The 18,513-nt window shown below is 38.6% G+C and overlaps 1 protein-coding gene across 8 annotated transcripts in view; it reads left to right on the top strand.

The window, feature by feature from the left end:
- Ten-a (Teneurin-a transmembrane protein) overlaps positions 1–18,513 on the top strand; it is a 486,497-nt gene that overhangs the window by 435,222 nt on the left and 32,762 nt on the right. For all 8 annotated transcript variants that reach the window (XM_074109112.1, XM_074109118.1, XM_074109127.1 and 5 more), the window contains one exon: positions 15,856–16,109. In XM_074109112.1, the coding sequence (XP_073965213.1) occupies positions 15,856–16,109 (254 nt within the window). The remainder of the gene's footprint in view (positions 1–15,855; positions 16,110–18,513) is intronic.

Raw genomic sequence — 18,513 nt, forward strand, 5'->3', positions numbered from 1 at the left:
CCGTGAGATCCCGAAACACTTTTACATGAACGTCTGTAAAGCATTGGTGGTAAATTTACGAAGTTGCTGGCTGACCTGCCTGCCTCTATAAAATTAAATACGTGTCCGCGTGGGCGATTCGGAATGAAGATCGTTGGAAAAACAAGTTAATTTCTCAATTTAAAATGGACTGTCTGTATACGGTTAATGTCGTTTTGGTGATGTACTTAAATTACATGACTACATGATGTTAATTGCTTGTATGTATATGAATGTGATAGACGAGATTACGGTACCTACTTGGCATCATTCCCGTTTGCAGTTAACATTTGACTTGTTTACGATACTTGTTATTGTTCTCTTAATTGATGGTAATTTTATTAAGGTTTTAATCGGTCACTAAAATTAAACAATATTTTTATCTTTTAATTTAGGTACGTAAAAAATATATAATTTAAAATGGTATCTTGTTAGTAAGCTAATTTTATTATAGCTTTTGAAGTTTTTACTCCGATGTTATCATGATACCTTTTATCTTCTTTATGGGAATATCAGTTTAACTGCCTATTAAAGTTAATTGAATCAGACTTATTTACATGATTGTGTATCATGAAAAGTTCATTTGTAAGGAAAATTTATTGCAGTGTTTTAAATTAAGTATAAAAAATAACTTTTCAGTTAGCTGCTAAACCTAGCCTAGCAGGAGCTAGCGTTTGTTATATTATAATACACTTGAGACTTCAACTAGAGCTGGACGCGATTGACTAATCTCTTTTTTACGAACAGAAATACCTGTCTTTTTGTTGCAGAGCAACAAAGTGAAAGGTTCTGTAGTTGATAAATATTGATCTCTGCAAAATAATGCCTGAATCAATCAATTAGAAATATCTCACTGACACGAGGAGTGCGCACATTATAACGCTAGTAAAAAGCTCCCCACATCAACCCGTTTGACTTCTCACAGTAGCTAAATGCCAGTTGATACGTTGCCGGGTAACGTTACAGTCATTAGACGTGTAAATATTCAATGACCATGTATGACCTGCTTTGCAATTCAATCGGCTGGTGCTAGAAAGTGTATGACCCATTACCCGCCCTCATTATTTTGAGGAGTCGGTCAGCCGTGCAATCAGCGTGAGGGTGAAACCGCGTTAGACCATCCTGTGCGTTTTAAATAATAATAATGTAATATGTATCGTGGGTTACTTCAAGAATCCTAAAAATCTTCACATTCAAACTTTCTTCTACGGCAGCCCTGATTTTGATTTCATAAGTTTCCAACCTCATATTTATAAATGAAATCGAACGCTGCCCATTAAATCACGTACTTCCATTATTTTTATTGCTGATCATTTTAAAATTTTAAATGTAGCCGGCAATAAAATGCGGGTTGTCCAAATGGTGCAATTCCATCATCGAAAACAACCGTGTCTAATTGATAAATTATTGCCATGACTTGTCCTTTCATATTTATTAGAATTAGAAGCGAGCGAAAGAAAATTTTGAACGGGTTTTGGTTTGGTTTTGAACCCTCAAATTTGGAAGTTTAATGTAGTGCAACGGATGGCTCGTGCCGATCGCGCCCCTGTGGCCATGTGGTTTTTCCGCCACAGTTATGCTGTCTCATGTAACACTTTAGGTTCAAAATTAAACCAGTAATACATTGTATAATGTAAAAACTTCAATCAGCTCGCCCTCTTTCCGCCGTAATAGTGGCAGCACTGCACGCCATTTTGTCAACCGCTTAATATTTATAGCGTCCTTTACCGTTTGTGGTAGCTTTTACTTTTACTGCATTTTTATTATAATTCGTCTAAGCTTTCTTTTGAATGTCACGATAATTATATATGGACTATAAAGTTTTATTGCTTTGTACCCTATCATTGTTTTATTTATTGTTTTTAGTAAGACTACATTTTAGAATTGTATTAAATCCGATCGGAAATTATAAAATCACTGCAGCACTGTCTATATTATAATAGTATTTAGTTAGAGCAGAAACTAGAAATAAATTGGAACCGAAGTAAACACAACAAGCGAGCTCTTCCATGGTTTGTTACTACGTGATTAATCGGTCAGTTTTGCCGGCGTTGATCAGATTAATACAACCTCCCTTATTGATGCTTAGAACTCCAAGTTATTTGTCTTTCATTAGTCCCAGATCGACGAAATCCAGTAATGGATCCTCATTTGTATCTTCGGCTGTCTAAATATTGGCGCGGGTGAGCGACGATCCGCTCTCAGCGCCCAATACAAACATGATTAGAGCTATATTGTCGTGGTGAGCTTCACAACCCCGCGCGCCCATACGTCAAGATACGACGGCCATGTCGATGACCATTGAAACATATTTAGCTACACAAGAAAGTTCAATGGTAATTGATAAATACCCGAATTTGAGAAAGTGTATTGTATAGCAAGGTAGGTATAATTAACAAAGATTCGGCAGCAAGTTAGTGTACCTAAAAATTTGATCTGTTTCATGTATAATTTAAATGGTGTAAAGGCTGCCTTAGCTTTTAACACAATAATTAACCCGAAGCTGCTTTTCCAAGAACGAACAGCATCTGTTTTCAACCCATCCTTATTCAGAATCCTTATATTCATTTTTAAATTCAAGAATGACTTCAAAGAACGACTCGTTTGTCAAGAAAGTGTTTTAAAATTCCCATTTAATATTCATGATGAAATATTTCCAATGTTCCTCTATACCGTCCGACTATAAAATAATACCATAATACATCAAAAGTTTTCCGGCTCGGCCGGCTAGAGCCGGTCCGAGCGTCCATGTTTTAAAAGTTGCTTATGAAAAGGCGTATGAGTGTTCTCGTACCTCATCCACTCCTCCGTGTTCAAATTCGATAGAAGAATATACCTTCATCATTTTGATACAAACTTTAACAAACATAACTCGTTTACGTCCAATGTATTAACTTGCTTCAAAATACTACAGTGTACAGCCGAGGACATAAATATACCTTTAAACAATTTTATGCCATTCACCGTAAAGTGCTTATACATATTTGACGCGATGGCGTATAAATAGATATCTATGAGCTCGACTGTACCAAAATCAGCTATCCCTATTTATGTCACTGAAAATTTCAATACAGATAAGGCTCATCAATACTGTGTGGCTGGAGCCAAAACATAATAATACTGCCCCGCTTCGTATATCTGAAATGTTTCGATATGTATACAGAAAGCGCCGGAGAGCCGGCATACCTTCTGCCACCCATATCAGATGTGTGCCTAAAAGCGAGTACAATCCATTATCGGAAGAAGTGGGGGTGGAATGCGATAAAAATTTTCAATCAGGCAACCGCCGAAAAATATTTACAGTGTAACCCGAGGCATCGGGCGGGCGGACAATATTGTGGAGCGATACGCGAGGCGCCCGCGGCGGCGCGGCCTTCCTACTCTTTGTGCCGGCGACTGTCGAAATAATATTGAACTCGGGTGAAATACGAGCGGCCGCGGAGGGAGGCGCCTCCTGCAAAACTGTTTTTCCGTTCCACTGAACAACGGCAAGCGTTTAGTTTAGAGCTGCGTAGCGCGCGGAATCAGGTCATGTTTGCGGATAAAAACAAATGTCCTTCGGCTATTTGCTTAAGTAGTCCTACAATGCCGTGCAAACAACCCTCTTACTATGAAAGCTTTCTTCAGCAACTAACAAGACTTTGCTAACTTTAGTCATGGCCGCCTTACAGCCTATTAATTATGAATTCGTCGCATGGAACTTTTACTAGCATCCTTTCCCATTTCGTAAGTAAGGTAAATTTTAGTAGCGTTCGTTATGACATCGTAAAAGGTATATAAACGGGAAATTTCATTAGCAAGGTACGACTTAAGCGCTATTATACGAATCAATGAATAAATACATAGGATTAACGAACCACTGCCGCGACTGTTACTAATCTAAACCTGTATGGGGTTAAGGCGCGGGCGTTTTTCTTCGGCTTAGACTATACTCCTAGTATTTATTGCAGTACTTAATTTACATTCCGCGGCATTACCATAATTATATTCTCAACGACAAACTCCGGTAATAAAAGGCTATCGCGAGGGCTCACCGTTAGACGCCTGAGCGTAGGGTGTGGAAATTGGAAATGAGCGGGAACATCGCAGCAAGCCGGCCGGCTAATGGAAAATTGTTTATTACTCTCACTGCAGTGTACTTCACGTAATCAGTAGTTTACTTCGCTAGATAAAATGCCTATCTAATGCAAATCTATATGCAGATTGGCAGTGGGATTGGTGGTGGTGGGAACAGGTCGAGCTTACATTGGGTACCTGAATGGCCCATAAATATTTTATTTTAGTTTCAATTATTTATTTTATAAAATTAATGAATAGTCGGGAAAAGGGGGGGTATATTCACCAGCGGTGGGACACAATACAAGCTATGTAGGTAAATGAAAAATATTTATTAACACATTATGCAGCTTAGCAGATTAATATTAAGGCACTGAGTAAGGCAAACATGAAAAAAGAAAAAATAACCTCAAAAATTAACAGAAATATTTGGACACGTGCATCTATCGTCTCACAGAAAGGAAAGCATTCATCGCACACTACTCTAACGACCAGCAAATTTCACACTGTTCTATTTCATTCAATAAATATACAAAATATTTCAACAAAATTTTTCTCTACATACAAGAAACTCCATAATTTTACTAATCAAATTAGCCTGTAAAACAAATTTATAAAATGATAAGTGATACATTTGCGCTATAAACGTGAATCTTAGTTGGTGCAATCGCGAAAACTACAAACATTCAGGTGCAAGTTGGTAACTTTGGAACCTCGATAGGACCAAACTTAATAAAACGTAGAGTTGTCGACCAATATAGTCGAATACCGATACTCGAATAACGAGACTATTGATGTACTTACCGATGCTATCGCTTGTTTTGTACTATCGATTCGTGGACAGATAGAGTGCCTAATAAAGGGGTGCTCCAGCGACTTGACAAAAGAGCGGAGATGGTAACCACCGTAAAGATCAGAATTGCAGTGGGTAAATTGGTCATATAAATATTACGGAACGCAAAATATGAACTCCTAGAGCTCAGTCTACATATTCAAGGCACCAGAAAACCTGGAAGAAGATGTACCGTATGGCTCAGAAAGCTACGGATGTGGTTCAAAATGAGAACAAGATAACTATAATCTATGATGATTGCCGACCTCCAGAAATAGGAGGTAGCACTGCAAGAAGATAATTGATAGTAGCTCACTTTGGATTGATTTCGATAAACCAAACATCGATTGCATTGCTTTCTAGTATTACGATATTATCGATAGTGCTGTACATCATCAATAGTATCTCTATGACTTAGTCTACCGATACTATCGACAAGCCTATCGATAGTGTAACACCAAATCCGTTGCTCCAGTTGAATCATACTCGCGACGATGCTCAAAGCGCAAGTGCACTCACTTGCATTATCGAGCGTATGTTTATGCGCACGCTCCAGATTATTTACGCGCGGATCCTCGCAGTCTGCGGGCATTAATTGGCCGCTTGCTCGCTATCACTTCCATTCATTTCTCGCGATAAACCTGTTCCAGGCACATTTACAGCGAGCGCACCCGAAGCTAATGCATAGAGATTACCTTACCTGTTACCTGCCTATTTTCAGTTCGCTGCGCTTACGTTAACTAACTTAGGTATTTGCATTAACGACGTCCTTGACTAAAGGATTTGGTTTGCCTTCATGAAAGCTAGGTGAAATTAAAATATGTTAACAGGTTTTAGCACTGTTAATGACACTAATTTAAGTTAGGACCCTTTAAGTGTTAGAATGGTTAGGATAAGTTAAGCATGTTTTTGATACTTTAGTTATTAAATTGTTATCATCCAATATTTATACAGCAATAATCCAACAATTATTAAGCCTCGAAACCAAATACAATAGAAATTGTGAAATAACAAAAGCAAACTAAGAATAGAGACACAAATTATAGAATGTATAACAACAATATTACACTACTCTCTTACTTGAAACAGAACCAACTGAAGTACTCAAGCTAGAGTAGGTACATTCTGTTGGCAAGTATTCAAAACACGCCACGACTGATTTCTTGTGCAAAAATTAATCATTCACAAAATCCTCAATAACCACTCCGCTTAATTAGGCACAGCTTGCTTGGGAAACTCGAATGTTAGAGCTTCCGTCGTTTGATATATTTCCAAGAAAATAAGTTTGCTAAATATACGCGAGCGTTGCACTAGCAGCTACTCTCCCATTCATGAATCAGCATTACCTAACCGCGACGCGTAAAACAACCATCGCGCTATAAGAGTTATTAATATGAGTGGCGAGTTCAACGAATCCGGGAGTATTTGAATTGCTGTATCATTGCCCGTTTGCACTGCGCTGCAAGAAGCTTATTATCGAATTACATGCTGTATATTTTCTTATTTTTTTTTATATATCACACATACACGCGGGCAAACGCGATATTCAATTTTACAGGTAGCGTGAAATTGGTTTAGCATTTTTGCCGTAAAAAGGTTACAGACAGATAACCAGACAGACAGATAACAGACAAACTTTTACTTTCGCATAAGATTTGTAACTTTTATTAGGCTAACTCATTTATGTGAAGCTAGACTTATCAACTAATTTTGCACTATATTGCATTCGCTCGAAATTTGGTTCACGTGGAAACAGATAGCAAATATAGCAATGAATTGCAACTGAAGAATGCTTTTGCTGAAACCAAACCAACTATTTATTATATATTCAGTGTGGACCTTTAAAAAAGTTTGGCATCCAATCCAGTCAGCGTGCTACCTCAAAAATATTAAAAATGTTCTTCTTTCTACATTTCCCGTAACCTAAAATTATAGCCACGATGTTGTGTAAATCATATCTCTATATTTAAGTCTGGTGGCTTTAATTATTTCGCACTCTAAAAAAGAAACATCTCCGCCTATAAAGTGTTCGGAACATCGACTTCGGATGCCGAGCGCTAACCTTCAACCTTAACGGGCCTGCCAAGTCGAGGCGCTTAAATTAAATTCCTTTGTTATTCGACTCAAAAGTATGTGGGTAGGATGTTTTAATCTACAAAATCAATATTTAAGCATAACGTCCAACCATTACAAGTATCCGACCCATTGCTGAAATCAAAACAAGATTTTGTATTAATTATCGTTTTATTCGGATTCGACGTAAAAGGTTTTAATTGACCCTGTCTGTGAAGGTATTTTTATGTTATTTTAGTTATTCTCCCGCACCAACACGTATTTATGTAATCTTTTCAATCGATTGGAGTCACTTACCATCTTAATCGACTGTCATGGATTGTGTAGTTTATTACAAGTAACTAGTAATTAATAAAGCAATAGATTAACAACTCGACTCTTCGTGGAACAAGATGCCTGTTTAAAAGCCCATTTTGACAAATGTTTTTTAATTAAATCCGTTGGGTTTGGTCGGTCTCGAATGAGGCAGGCTTATTAACAGGAGGGATTCGGGCGTGTCTAACCGACTGCGTTTAATGGAGACGCACGAGCGCTGCTCGTTTTAGATTTGTTTTACTAATGTTTGCAATTTCTAGAACTTCCTGAAATATGTGAGGTTAATATGAAAACACTTTCTTTTAATGACATTTAAAACTTCTTTTCGAACGATTTCATTGTCATATAGATGATAATTTTATTCCGTTGCTTTGTAGTGAGCGTTGTCGGGGGAGGAAATTGGCATAGCGGGGCGAACGCCATTGTTACACATTCCGCTTTAAATTGGGGGCTTTCTTGAATTTACACCCATGACTTGCGATCGGGGCGAGGGACCGGCCGTCTTCAAAGCCTCGGATACACGCTACGCTTGTAAATCGATTGATCCAACAGAATTACATGCGTATTACGAGTATATGCAACTGTACCTATTGCGGAACGCCGATGTTAAATATCTTCTCGACTATACCATTGTTAATTTGCACAGGCATACCATTAAGGATCTTAATTTATATTCAATACATGAAGCATATTTTTCGGGGTTTGCCAAAAAATAATTTTGGAGGGGTTACAAAAACTGGAACATCGTTGGACGAAATGCATCGAGTTGAAAGGAGATTATGTAGAAAAATAAAAAAAATCTTGTGAAGAAGTTTTTTTTTTACTTGAAGTCACTGACTTATCAAACCGCCCTCGTATATGCATCTGTACCTATTGCGGAACGCCGATGTTAAATATCTTCTCGACTATACCATTGTTAATTTGCACAGGCATACCATTAAGGATCTTAATTTATATTCAATACATGAATCATGCGAAACAATCATCATTGCAAGTTTCGAGGCTCGCCCGATGTTCCAGACGGTAATTTCATGTTATCTCTTTGTTCCCCATTCAGCCTACGGAGCAATTAGTTGGAAGATATCCGAACATAAACTTACGCGATAATATTATAACAAAATATTATTAAAGACGATAATATCTCTGAACCGCTTTTCGACCGACCCTCGCATAGAACGTAGCTAAGGGGCGTTTTAGAGCCTTCAGTAAAAAGAAAATCGAATGGATTGAGGCGGCGCCGTATACATAAAGCTTTTTCTTTATTCCTCGGTACCCATTCAATATAGTGGACCTTCGTTGATTGACGAGATTTATATGCGCCTGTTAAAGCTGTTATTAAGTTTTAAACTTCAATGTTTTTAATCAAGGGAACCTGATTCCTTACCTAAAACTATATCAAATAATGGAAGCATATTTTATTTGCTGAAAAAAATTAACTATTTAGTTTTTTTTTTACTAGGTATCTACCGGGTTCTAAATTAGGTGAAGTCCATTATATTTTTTAGGATCTTAAAATAACACATTAACGCCGTACCTTTAGGTGCAAAAAAATGTGTTATTTAGAATTATGTATTTCCAAAAAAAACCGTATCTTTCTCGGGCTAGTTTTTATTTCACCTTGCACCATGATCACCATGCACTCCTCGAATACAACGTCCCTCTCTTTCTCTGTGTAACTTGCAAAAAACTGTACCTAATTACTGCATCGGCACGCCATAGGTACGCAATGTGCCTCACCCAAATAACCTCAAAGCACGTGCCCTACTGATGCGTGCAAAAATGCATGTTGTCTAACCAAATACGTCGAAAAGAGCAGTTTTTTATGCAAAATTGGTTTTGTTCGAGTATAGTTCATCTGCTAAATGATCACGCAAATAGCTCGCAAGCTGGTGCCGACGGCCGGTGCCATTCCACCTGTGTTGGATAAATAAATTAAACCAGTCAACCGTAAACTTAATTTGAACGCTCGTGACATTTTCACCCCGCATTCTTTTAAATTTATTACTTTCATGCAATGACGACACTAAAGGTTAGTTAAAAGTGTGCGCCAGAGTGCCGAGATAACTTTTTTTATCAACACTTTAACCTCCAGGGATCACGATAGAATCTCGCACCGCGGTGGCACAAAAAGTCACCCTAAACAAAGCAACATTTTGTCATAATAAGTTGATTATATTTATTTCACACCAAGTTTTTGTTCAAAACGGTGACGAAGACTGTGCAAGGGGGAACTGATAATAACTTTGAATGCTCTTAGTATCCTATTGATGCCTCTATAAAAGAGAAAAAACAGCGTTGCGCTGTAGTTTGAAAGACTTCTTCAGCGATACCCTATTGAATAGAGTGGGGGGGAGGGTGTTTCTCGTTTATAATGCTATTAAAAAAAGCGAATCTGATTGGATTTTTTTGGAATTACGCAGTTGTTTAAAGTAAGAGTAATGATTACCCAAACCCAATAAATAAGTAAACTATTTTCGGAATAAACTGCGTCAAAATTTTTCACCTTCTAAACTTAAAAAGAGTTTTATCAATTTTTTACATGTTGTCACCATTATTGATGACATAAGCTTTCAATTTATCCAATTATTTAGGTAGGTACTTTAAATTATATCCCTGATTTGGGGTAATATCAAAAATCGGTTAACTTTGAACTGATGAAAATCATTAACAATGTTTGTATGAAAAGATTAAATTAACTATCGCTTGTACGGTCGAACAAATTGAAACATGACCCAAGGTGGAACCTTTTTATAAGCAATTTCTCTATGATTTCCTTGACAAAAGTATGAGATGTCAACATGACATTAGTAGAACAGTTCCACCCTATTTGTTCGACTGTACATACACGACCTTAACGTTGAGTCAATATCATGCATATTTTTGTAACTTTGGCTGTATATATTGTATATTGTATTGTATAATTCTTTATTGTACATAAAACATATGAAAATAACAGTTAACAAGGCAAAGTACAAAGGCGAACCTATCTCTTAAAGGGATCTCTTCCAGTTAACCTTTGAATAATTGAAAGGACATCAGAAACAAAAGTAGACACTACAATGGAAAGATACTCTCTTGATAATGGATGATCTCTTTGTATTTAATTGACTGTACAGTCAAGGAAACTGAATCACGTACCAGGAACCTTTGTGCTACTAATATCATGTTGACATCGCATACATCTGAATAGGGGCCTGAACGACTACAATGAAGGTCGACGGAGCTCAGCTGCGCGGAGCTCCTATTCCGCGTAGTTGAGGCACTTCGCGCCTTGTCACAGTTCTAACCTAACCTATGTGGGTAAAATTTACCTAATTCAAAGGCTTGTTGGAGTAAGGGATTTATCAGTATACTATAATGTCGATGATCACCCTTTACATGGATGGCAAATGACAATATGGCATGTGATACTTATGGATTACAATGATTATGAAAAATTAAACGATTGAAATTAATATTATGGCAAACAAGATTCTGTCATTTGATTAATATGGTAAACAACGAGTAAGTAGTGCAAATGAATTTATAAGAAACAATATTATGGCGGTTGAATATTATGGCATATGAAATTCGGGCAAGTAAAGGTATACCATTCAGTTTCGTCGAGTGTACTTCACAATTCTTTTAAACTTTTTGCTTACAATACAATACAATACAAAGACTCCTAAGACGCTTAAGAGAAGTCTCTTCGTTCCATTTTCCATACAAACGTAGTCCCGGTCTCATTTCAAAACTAGGCAACAGAAATAGATGAAATTTTGTATGTATGGACTAGACGTAATTATCTATGCCTGTGGTTTTCAGATTTTCATATAAATGTGTAATATCAGAATTAATACATGAGCTCAAAAGGCGACAAAACAAAAAAGATCTCAACAATTTGCACGAGAATTACAGACTAATAAAGCATTTATACAAAAATCGAAAAAACCACAGGCATAGAAAATATAATGAATATCTTGATTGTAAAATATCATTGATTTCTGTGCTATACTTTTCGTATGATATGAGGACAACGAAACCCAAAATGCAACCGCCCAAATCTTGAAAAGCGTACAGCTATCTCGATATAAATTACGGACGTCGTGGTACGGAAGGCATGGGGGGGACGGCGCTTATGTCACGAGCGATAAAGACAGCAATATCCCAAACGAATACCTACCCCGGCCGCGCGGCCGGCAGGGAAACTTCTCTTAAGACTAATTGCTAATTAATGAAAATTGTTTTATTCTACACGCCGCAATATTTTAATTCAAATTACTGTCTAATCAACTTGACCTCTCTGACTTTTAGTTTACTCACGTTTAATGTCGGAGTTGACTTCTCAGTAAGTTTTCGGTTATATCATCATCATCTCAGCCGAAGGACGTCCATTGTTGGACATAGGCCTCCCCCATAGACCTTCAGTTGCTTCGGTTGGCAGTGGCTTGCATCCACCGTGAATCCGCGGCTTTAACCAGGTCACAGGGTGAGATAGGGGTCAATCACGTTCAGTTTTATTTAAAAAAAACCGTCCGTTTCGTCGTTCGGTTAATATACTTTACCTGCAAGATAAACTCATAAAAAATCTGTTATATAATGTATGTTCGTATTAGTCTAGCTATTGCCCACTTCGTCGGCGATAAATTAGTTTATAGTTATTTCGTGGGAACTGGGGGCCAACCATGATCTTTTCATAAACGATCCAAACGCAGAGCAGTTCAATTTAGGCACCTAAACTGAATCTTCGAAATTGGTACCACGACTTTTATTTCTCAGAGCTGAGTCTCAATGGTTTACAAGTGAATGAAAAACCGATATTGTCTCTGGTCCGAAACTGAAACGCTAAGTCGCGAAAGGGATGCCGCTATATGCAAACCAAATATTGTATACTAAAACCTCTTTATTTTGGAAAACCATTACACTAAGTATGTCATTCCGTGTTCTTAGCAACCGTTGTGCTGATTACAAATAATGTTTACGCTGTCACTAATACACGAGTCTCTTTTGTCACTGAAAAATTAGTTTTATCAATGAGGAGTTAAGAAGTACAATGTCGTGAGGAGTGCCTATGAAAAGTTATAAAACTTGAATAAACGTTAAAAAGTTGTTTAAGTTTAAAATATATTCCAATTAAAATATGTACTTAGAAGTCCAAAATAATTGACAGAATGACTAACTTATACTGAATCGCTAAATTTGACACTGAAGCGATTCAATGAGGGCTATCGCGTATGAATTCGCCGCTAGAGGCGCTAGTGTAGCGTGAGGTCTCCGAAATGTCAAATCTCATAGTTTTTGGGTGAGCTACGCGGGTTTATTTATAATTAGAATATTTTTATATTAAATATAATGACCCGGATAACTCACGTCTTAAATGGAGTTTAGCTCGACATGTTTCGGGCTAATCCGTAGCCCTTCGTCTTTGGAGCAACGCGACTCAGCGGCTGCTGCAACACGCGCACTGCGCGCCGCCGCTCTGCTCGCGCGACTACCCGACGAAACTGACACCGGCACACAACTACCCGCGTTTAAGACGCGATTTAAGACGTGAGTTATCCGGGTCATTATATTTAATATGAGTGAGTCTCACGGTAGTCTCATGTTCAAAATTGCAAATCTTTACGGGTAGAATTTTTTTGTGAATATTTTGCAATATCTGAAATTAATTATGGCAAATATGCGTTCCGGGGCAATGAATGTCTGTGTTATGAGGCAGTTTTGTCTTTCGGAAACCTTTGTCCTCCCTTTTTTCCGAACAAAACGGGGACTATGCAACACTGTGGCATGCTCGATATTTTTATGGTACGGTTTTAATGTGTATTAAATATGATTTAAATCTAAACTTTGTTTTCACGCCCGTAATAACAGACTTTGAAAGCCATACTTGTTTAAAAACCTCACGCAACAGTGCGCCATCTAGTGAGACAAAAAACGATAGCCCTCATTCCCACTCAAGTTAAGCGTCATGGTACGAAAACCGCTTGAAGTGAGTGAATGAAAATGTCTGTATCGCTGTCGCTGAACCGTGCTTGAACTGAATCGCAAAAGTAACGTCGTGGTACGAAATAGCGATGCAGTTCAGTTTAGAGCCTAAACTGAATCGTATTAAGAGAGCGTGGTAGGTCCCCTGGTATGCAATTTTCTGTAACAAAAACTATTAGATGTTCTTTCTAAATTCTCAAACTATCTACATAACGAATGTCAGCTCAATCGGTTTAGCGGTTAAGGCATGAAGAGGTAACAAACACACGGATAGACAGACTACAGAGTTATTTTGGCATTTATAATATTTGTATTGATTTGGACGGAAGTATGGATTTGTGTTCAAATTCTAAACATTACACATTATGCCCGTAAACCAGTTCATGGGGTTCATTATTTTAGGCTTGAAAGCTTGCCTTACCACCACAAGCCTATATTTAGGGGCGAGATGCAATAAAAGCACATCGCTGTCCGGTCCATTCCCGCACGACTGTGCAAGATAAATGGTCGGCACGGAGCGACCGCGGCCAAGGAGACGCGTTCTCACGGCCCGTGCCTGCGTTTCTTTCTTTTTGTTTTTTCATCTGGTTTCCGAGTTAGAGGTCGGTGCAGCTCGTTCCGATACTAGAACTGACCGCTGCACGAGCGATTCTTATAAAAACTGCGCGACAACGGATAACGACTCCGTGCTACCTGACTTGACATGCCATTCCAATGCTCCACCGCGTCGTAGGTACTCGCAACTATTTACGATGCCCAATATAATGTTACCGTTGTTGTCTCTTGAATGATGCGGGCGTGCCGTTCAAAATAATGGCTTTGTAGCTAAGTATATCGGCTACGCGGTCCGTGTATGTAAACTGGTCGTGGGCTCTCTCGCGTTAATTAGACACGGCTCTCGCGTAGCGCAACACCTCTCCTCATTATTTACCGCTTCATTAAGAGCTCACGACGAGCGGCTGTCAAAATCCCGCCGAACACCCGTCCGCCGGCCGCGGCGCTTGAAATATCGCAGTATTGTCCTACAATAACACTGTCGTCGGCTCCGTTAATTGTCTTAGCCATCTCTCTCCTTCACGGGATCTGCTTTATTCGAGAGCTCGTCTTTTGTGTAGTAAAATAGACTGCTCGTTTCCGCTCGGGAACTGAATAAGCATATATTATAAAACGTGCTGTGGTTATTGTGCAACGTTTCATTTCATCGCCACCAAATTTCCTTCACACAAAAACAGAATGTTGTGTTGTGTGTCTGATTTCGGTAACGCGCGGAAATGATGCACTTGAGTTAGTAATAACAGTGAATGAAGATCATAAACAATGAAATCGTAATGGTGATGGGCTTAAAAAATCAATTTCATGTACAGTTATAAAATGGTGCGGACATAATGATGATCACAATCGCCACTACGGCTACTGGCTACGTGTCCAAACTTACGTAGTTTTTATAATACCAATTTATAATCGAAAATCTCATATTCTTTCGTTGTCTAATAATTGGAATCGCGATTAATGTTTTAAATGCTACTGGAGGGCGAAGTCTGCGTGCCCTGGCATCGTGATTTCTGTACACGTTTTAATGAATTCGTCCTTCCTCCGACCGTTTCTCGACCGCTATTCAAAAGAAAATTACAGTCAAGAGCCTCCTCGGAACAAACCCTTTCGAAGTCACGCTTCGTTCTTGCTAAACTTGATCCAATTATTTCTGTTCTCTTTTTTGCTTTGGCATTATTTTTTATGGGATGAGTATTATAACCGGCGTCAGTTGGCAGGCGCTGGACTGGCCACTACGCCATATGGTCCCACCACCTTCGACTTTAAATTTAGCCGTGACAGAGGAGTTCGGATAATTGATTAATGGCTCGGCGGGGCGGACGTGTTTAAACGGCTCGATGATCTTTTTTTGTCGAAATTCCTAATAATGATACGTTTTGATTGTCTAGAAGGGACCGCAATAAAAGAGCTGCCATATGGCTTGGCACAGATTCGTCGGAGCACAGTTGGCGGATACGTGGAATTAACGTTAGACATACCTTAACGATGTGAAAGGTGATTTGAAAGAATCTTGAAACTTTGAAAGAATCTTGGCAGGTCATTTACTTAAGAAGACGGTTATATCTCAAACTTGTTCTTCTTGAAATATGAGACGTAAACAAGTAACATTGTTGCGTTTATGCTTACGTGTAGTACTCATTATCGCGTCATCTTCAGCCTATATACTTCCCAGGGTTGAGCACAGGCCTCAGAATATGAGGGTTTAGTTTGTAGTTCTCATACCGGCTAAGAGCGAATTGAAAAGGTACATCATTGAATTGCTACGTAAGTTTATACCGGTTTGGTCAAAATGTTCTCCATCACCACAATCAACGTTCAGCTCACGGTAAATTTCAAATGGAATTAGATTATGCGAAATTACGCATATAAATTCCAAAAAACTCAGATGTGCGAGCGCGGGCTGGTACCCACGGCTTTTTGCTTGAAAGACCATGAGTCAAGCCAGTAAGCTGCCACAACTTTTTTAACGAAGCGGCAGATAAAATCGTTTCATAAAGAAAATTCAGCCAGAATTAACTAATATTTCCTTTTTCTTTGTCCAACAGATTAGGCGGTTCGGCGATGTCGGGCGGCTTAGGCGGGGGCACGCTCGGCGGAGGCCACTGTCAGCTCGCCAACCAGCCGCTGGTGATGCCGGTGTTCCCGCTACGAGCGAGCCAGCCGAGCCCGGTGCCGGTCTACTCGCCCTCCCGCTTCCACATAGACAAGCGGTGCCAGCATCGCTGCACGTGGAAGTGCCTAGCCATCGCCATGATTTGCCTCTGCGTCATACTAGCGGCAATGCTCGCCTATTTTATAGGTAAGTTGTAGTATCGCCAATTGATATATACTCAATACAATCGATGGCTCGGAAAAAGACAACCATGAATTACACTATTTTTTACCTTGTTTTTTTTTTCTCCACTTGTAGCACACAAACAAGATAAAAAAGCATAATTTACCTCCGTAAGCTAAACGCCGAAATCAATCAATTATTTTGTAATACGAGTACTCTCTAATGTCAATAGTTTTGAAGTTCTAAAACACAATAGTATCGATACTTTCAATAGTTTCGATTTATTTAACTGTAATAGTATTGGTATGACTTGCGCTATCTATAGTATTAATATACTGTTTTATTGGAAATTAATCTATCGAAGTAAGTTGATTTGACCTCTGCAGCGAAATGTCGCGACCTTGTTGCGAGTCTTATCAGCGGAGTTATTGTGTGCTCGTATCCGACTATTCTTAGTCGTTCGGTTATGACCAGCTTTTGTTCGCGACTTCATCTGCCCAGAAGTCGTTTTTCCAAGTTGAAAAATATCCTATGTCCGACCTACCAGAGTTTCAAACTATCTCCATTCCACATCCATCCATCCATCCCAGCTTATTTACGTCCCACTGCTGGGCACAGGCCTCCTCTCAGGATGAGAGAGCATTCCACATACACATACCTAAATAAATATCTGAATCTCAATCGCTAAGTTTAGAGACAGGAAATTCTGCAATAAAGACTAGATTATAATTATTGGGAATTTTCATAGGAATTTAGTGAAATCTCGTAATAAAACTGCCAGACCTACTGGTTCACGTGAGCGAAGCCGCGGGTCAAGGCTAGAGTTTCATAAAAATAATGCAGGCGAGAGATAAGCCGAATTAAACTTTAAATTAAATAAACTGGACAGCATCGTATTCTATTGTCTTAATTTATTTAACATTATTTAATTTTATACATATTTTATATTATTATGTTCAGTTGAATTGCCGCCAATCAAAAGTAGTCAGTGGCACTGGTACCTAATACATGGTACAGGACACGTACAGCCCGCACAGAACAATCTCTAAAATACTCGTAATTTCATAAGTTTCACGAAATAATTTCATTATGCATGCTTCCATTAAGTAAAAAGTTTATCGCGTTTCCAAGTTCACCAACTTATAACTACTGAAATTAAGTTTCATCTGAAAAGTTGTAGGGACGCAGGTCTTATGTTCGAGAAATTCATTCGCAATATTACAGAATGATATCAAAGTTTGCCGACGTTTCTGTCTCATGACATAACAACATGTTGTTAGCTAACTCCAAGCTGTATACGCTGCTTTATAATTTATCGTCATTGAATCTTTCTTGTTGCAATTTTAGCCCGTATTTCTATTATCATTTTGATCAATACAGCATACATCAATTGGACTAATGGTAGCGTTGCCTAGGAAGCTGCGTAGGTAGCTTATTACAATCAGCCGTGTATCGCCCGCAGCATTCAATGCACATGCATCGCGAATGGGCTTCTGATTGTCGACAGTTATAAAAGATCTTGCATTTATGCATGAATTTATTTTATTACCGTGATTTAAGGTGACTGTTAGTTACTTTTACATAAATTCAAAACCGACACGGTGAGATGTCTCTGTTGCTCTTTTGGCATTTATGGCATATATATACTGCTGTTTTAATTACACCAACTGAATTATTTATCGTACAGTTATAATAGGAAACCGTTTGATCTTTTTGTTGTTGTCTTTTACGTAATAAACCCGAAATTTGAGACAAAGACTGTTCTATAATGACAACCGGCGACCTGTCACCCGGCAGGCAGTTATAAACAATCAACCACGCCAGCAGGTCTTTATTTATAAAATGCCAGCGGGGCGCATCGATGTATCGTTAAGGCAGTATTTTTATTAACTCACTCGAAACGGAATGCCGATTTAAAATATTCATAACTTTATTCTTATTCAATCCATTAGAATTAGTGAGCGGACTCCATTTAACGTGCGCTTGTGACACAGACGTAGACAGAGGCCGGTTTCATTAAATATAAAAACTAAAAGCAATTGGCTAATGCAACCAGCTCAACGAAGCAAATTCAATCAGACTATAATGGGCAGGAATACGATGAAACATTTTGCTTAACTAATTGAAAGCTTTAAGCACTACACTACACGGTGTTAATAAATGATTATGCCTCGACCGTTAAATGTGTCTCCGCTTTGCTCTTTTATTTAGTCTCTATGTATAAAGAGGAATGGATACTTATATCATTATAGATGTGTATGTGTAGTATGTGTAGTAAGTTCCCAATCCGCGCTGGGCCTGCGTGGGAACCCTCTTGTTCTGAGAGGAGGCCTGTGCCCAGCAGTGGGACGTATATAGGCTAGGATGATGATGTGTAGTATGTTAGGTATATAATATATACACAAACGCATACTTATATATGCGTAGG

This window comes from Choristoneura fumiferana, chromosome 2 (genome assembly GCF_025370935.1).
Source record: "Choristoneura fumiferana chromosome 2, NRCan_CFum_1, whole genome shotgun sequence".
NCBI classification, from domain to species: Eukaryota; Metazoa; Arthropoda; class Insecta; order Lepidoptera; family Tortricidae; genus Choristoneura; species Choristoneura fumiferana.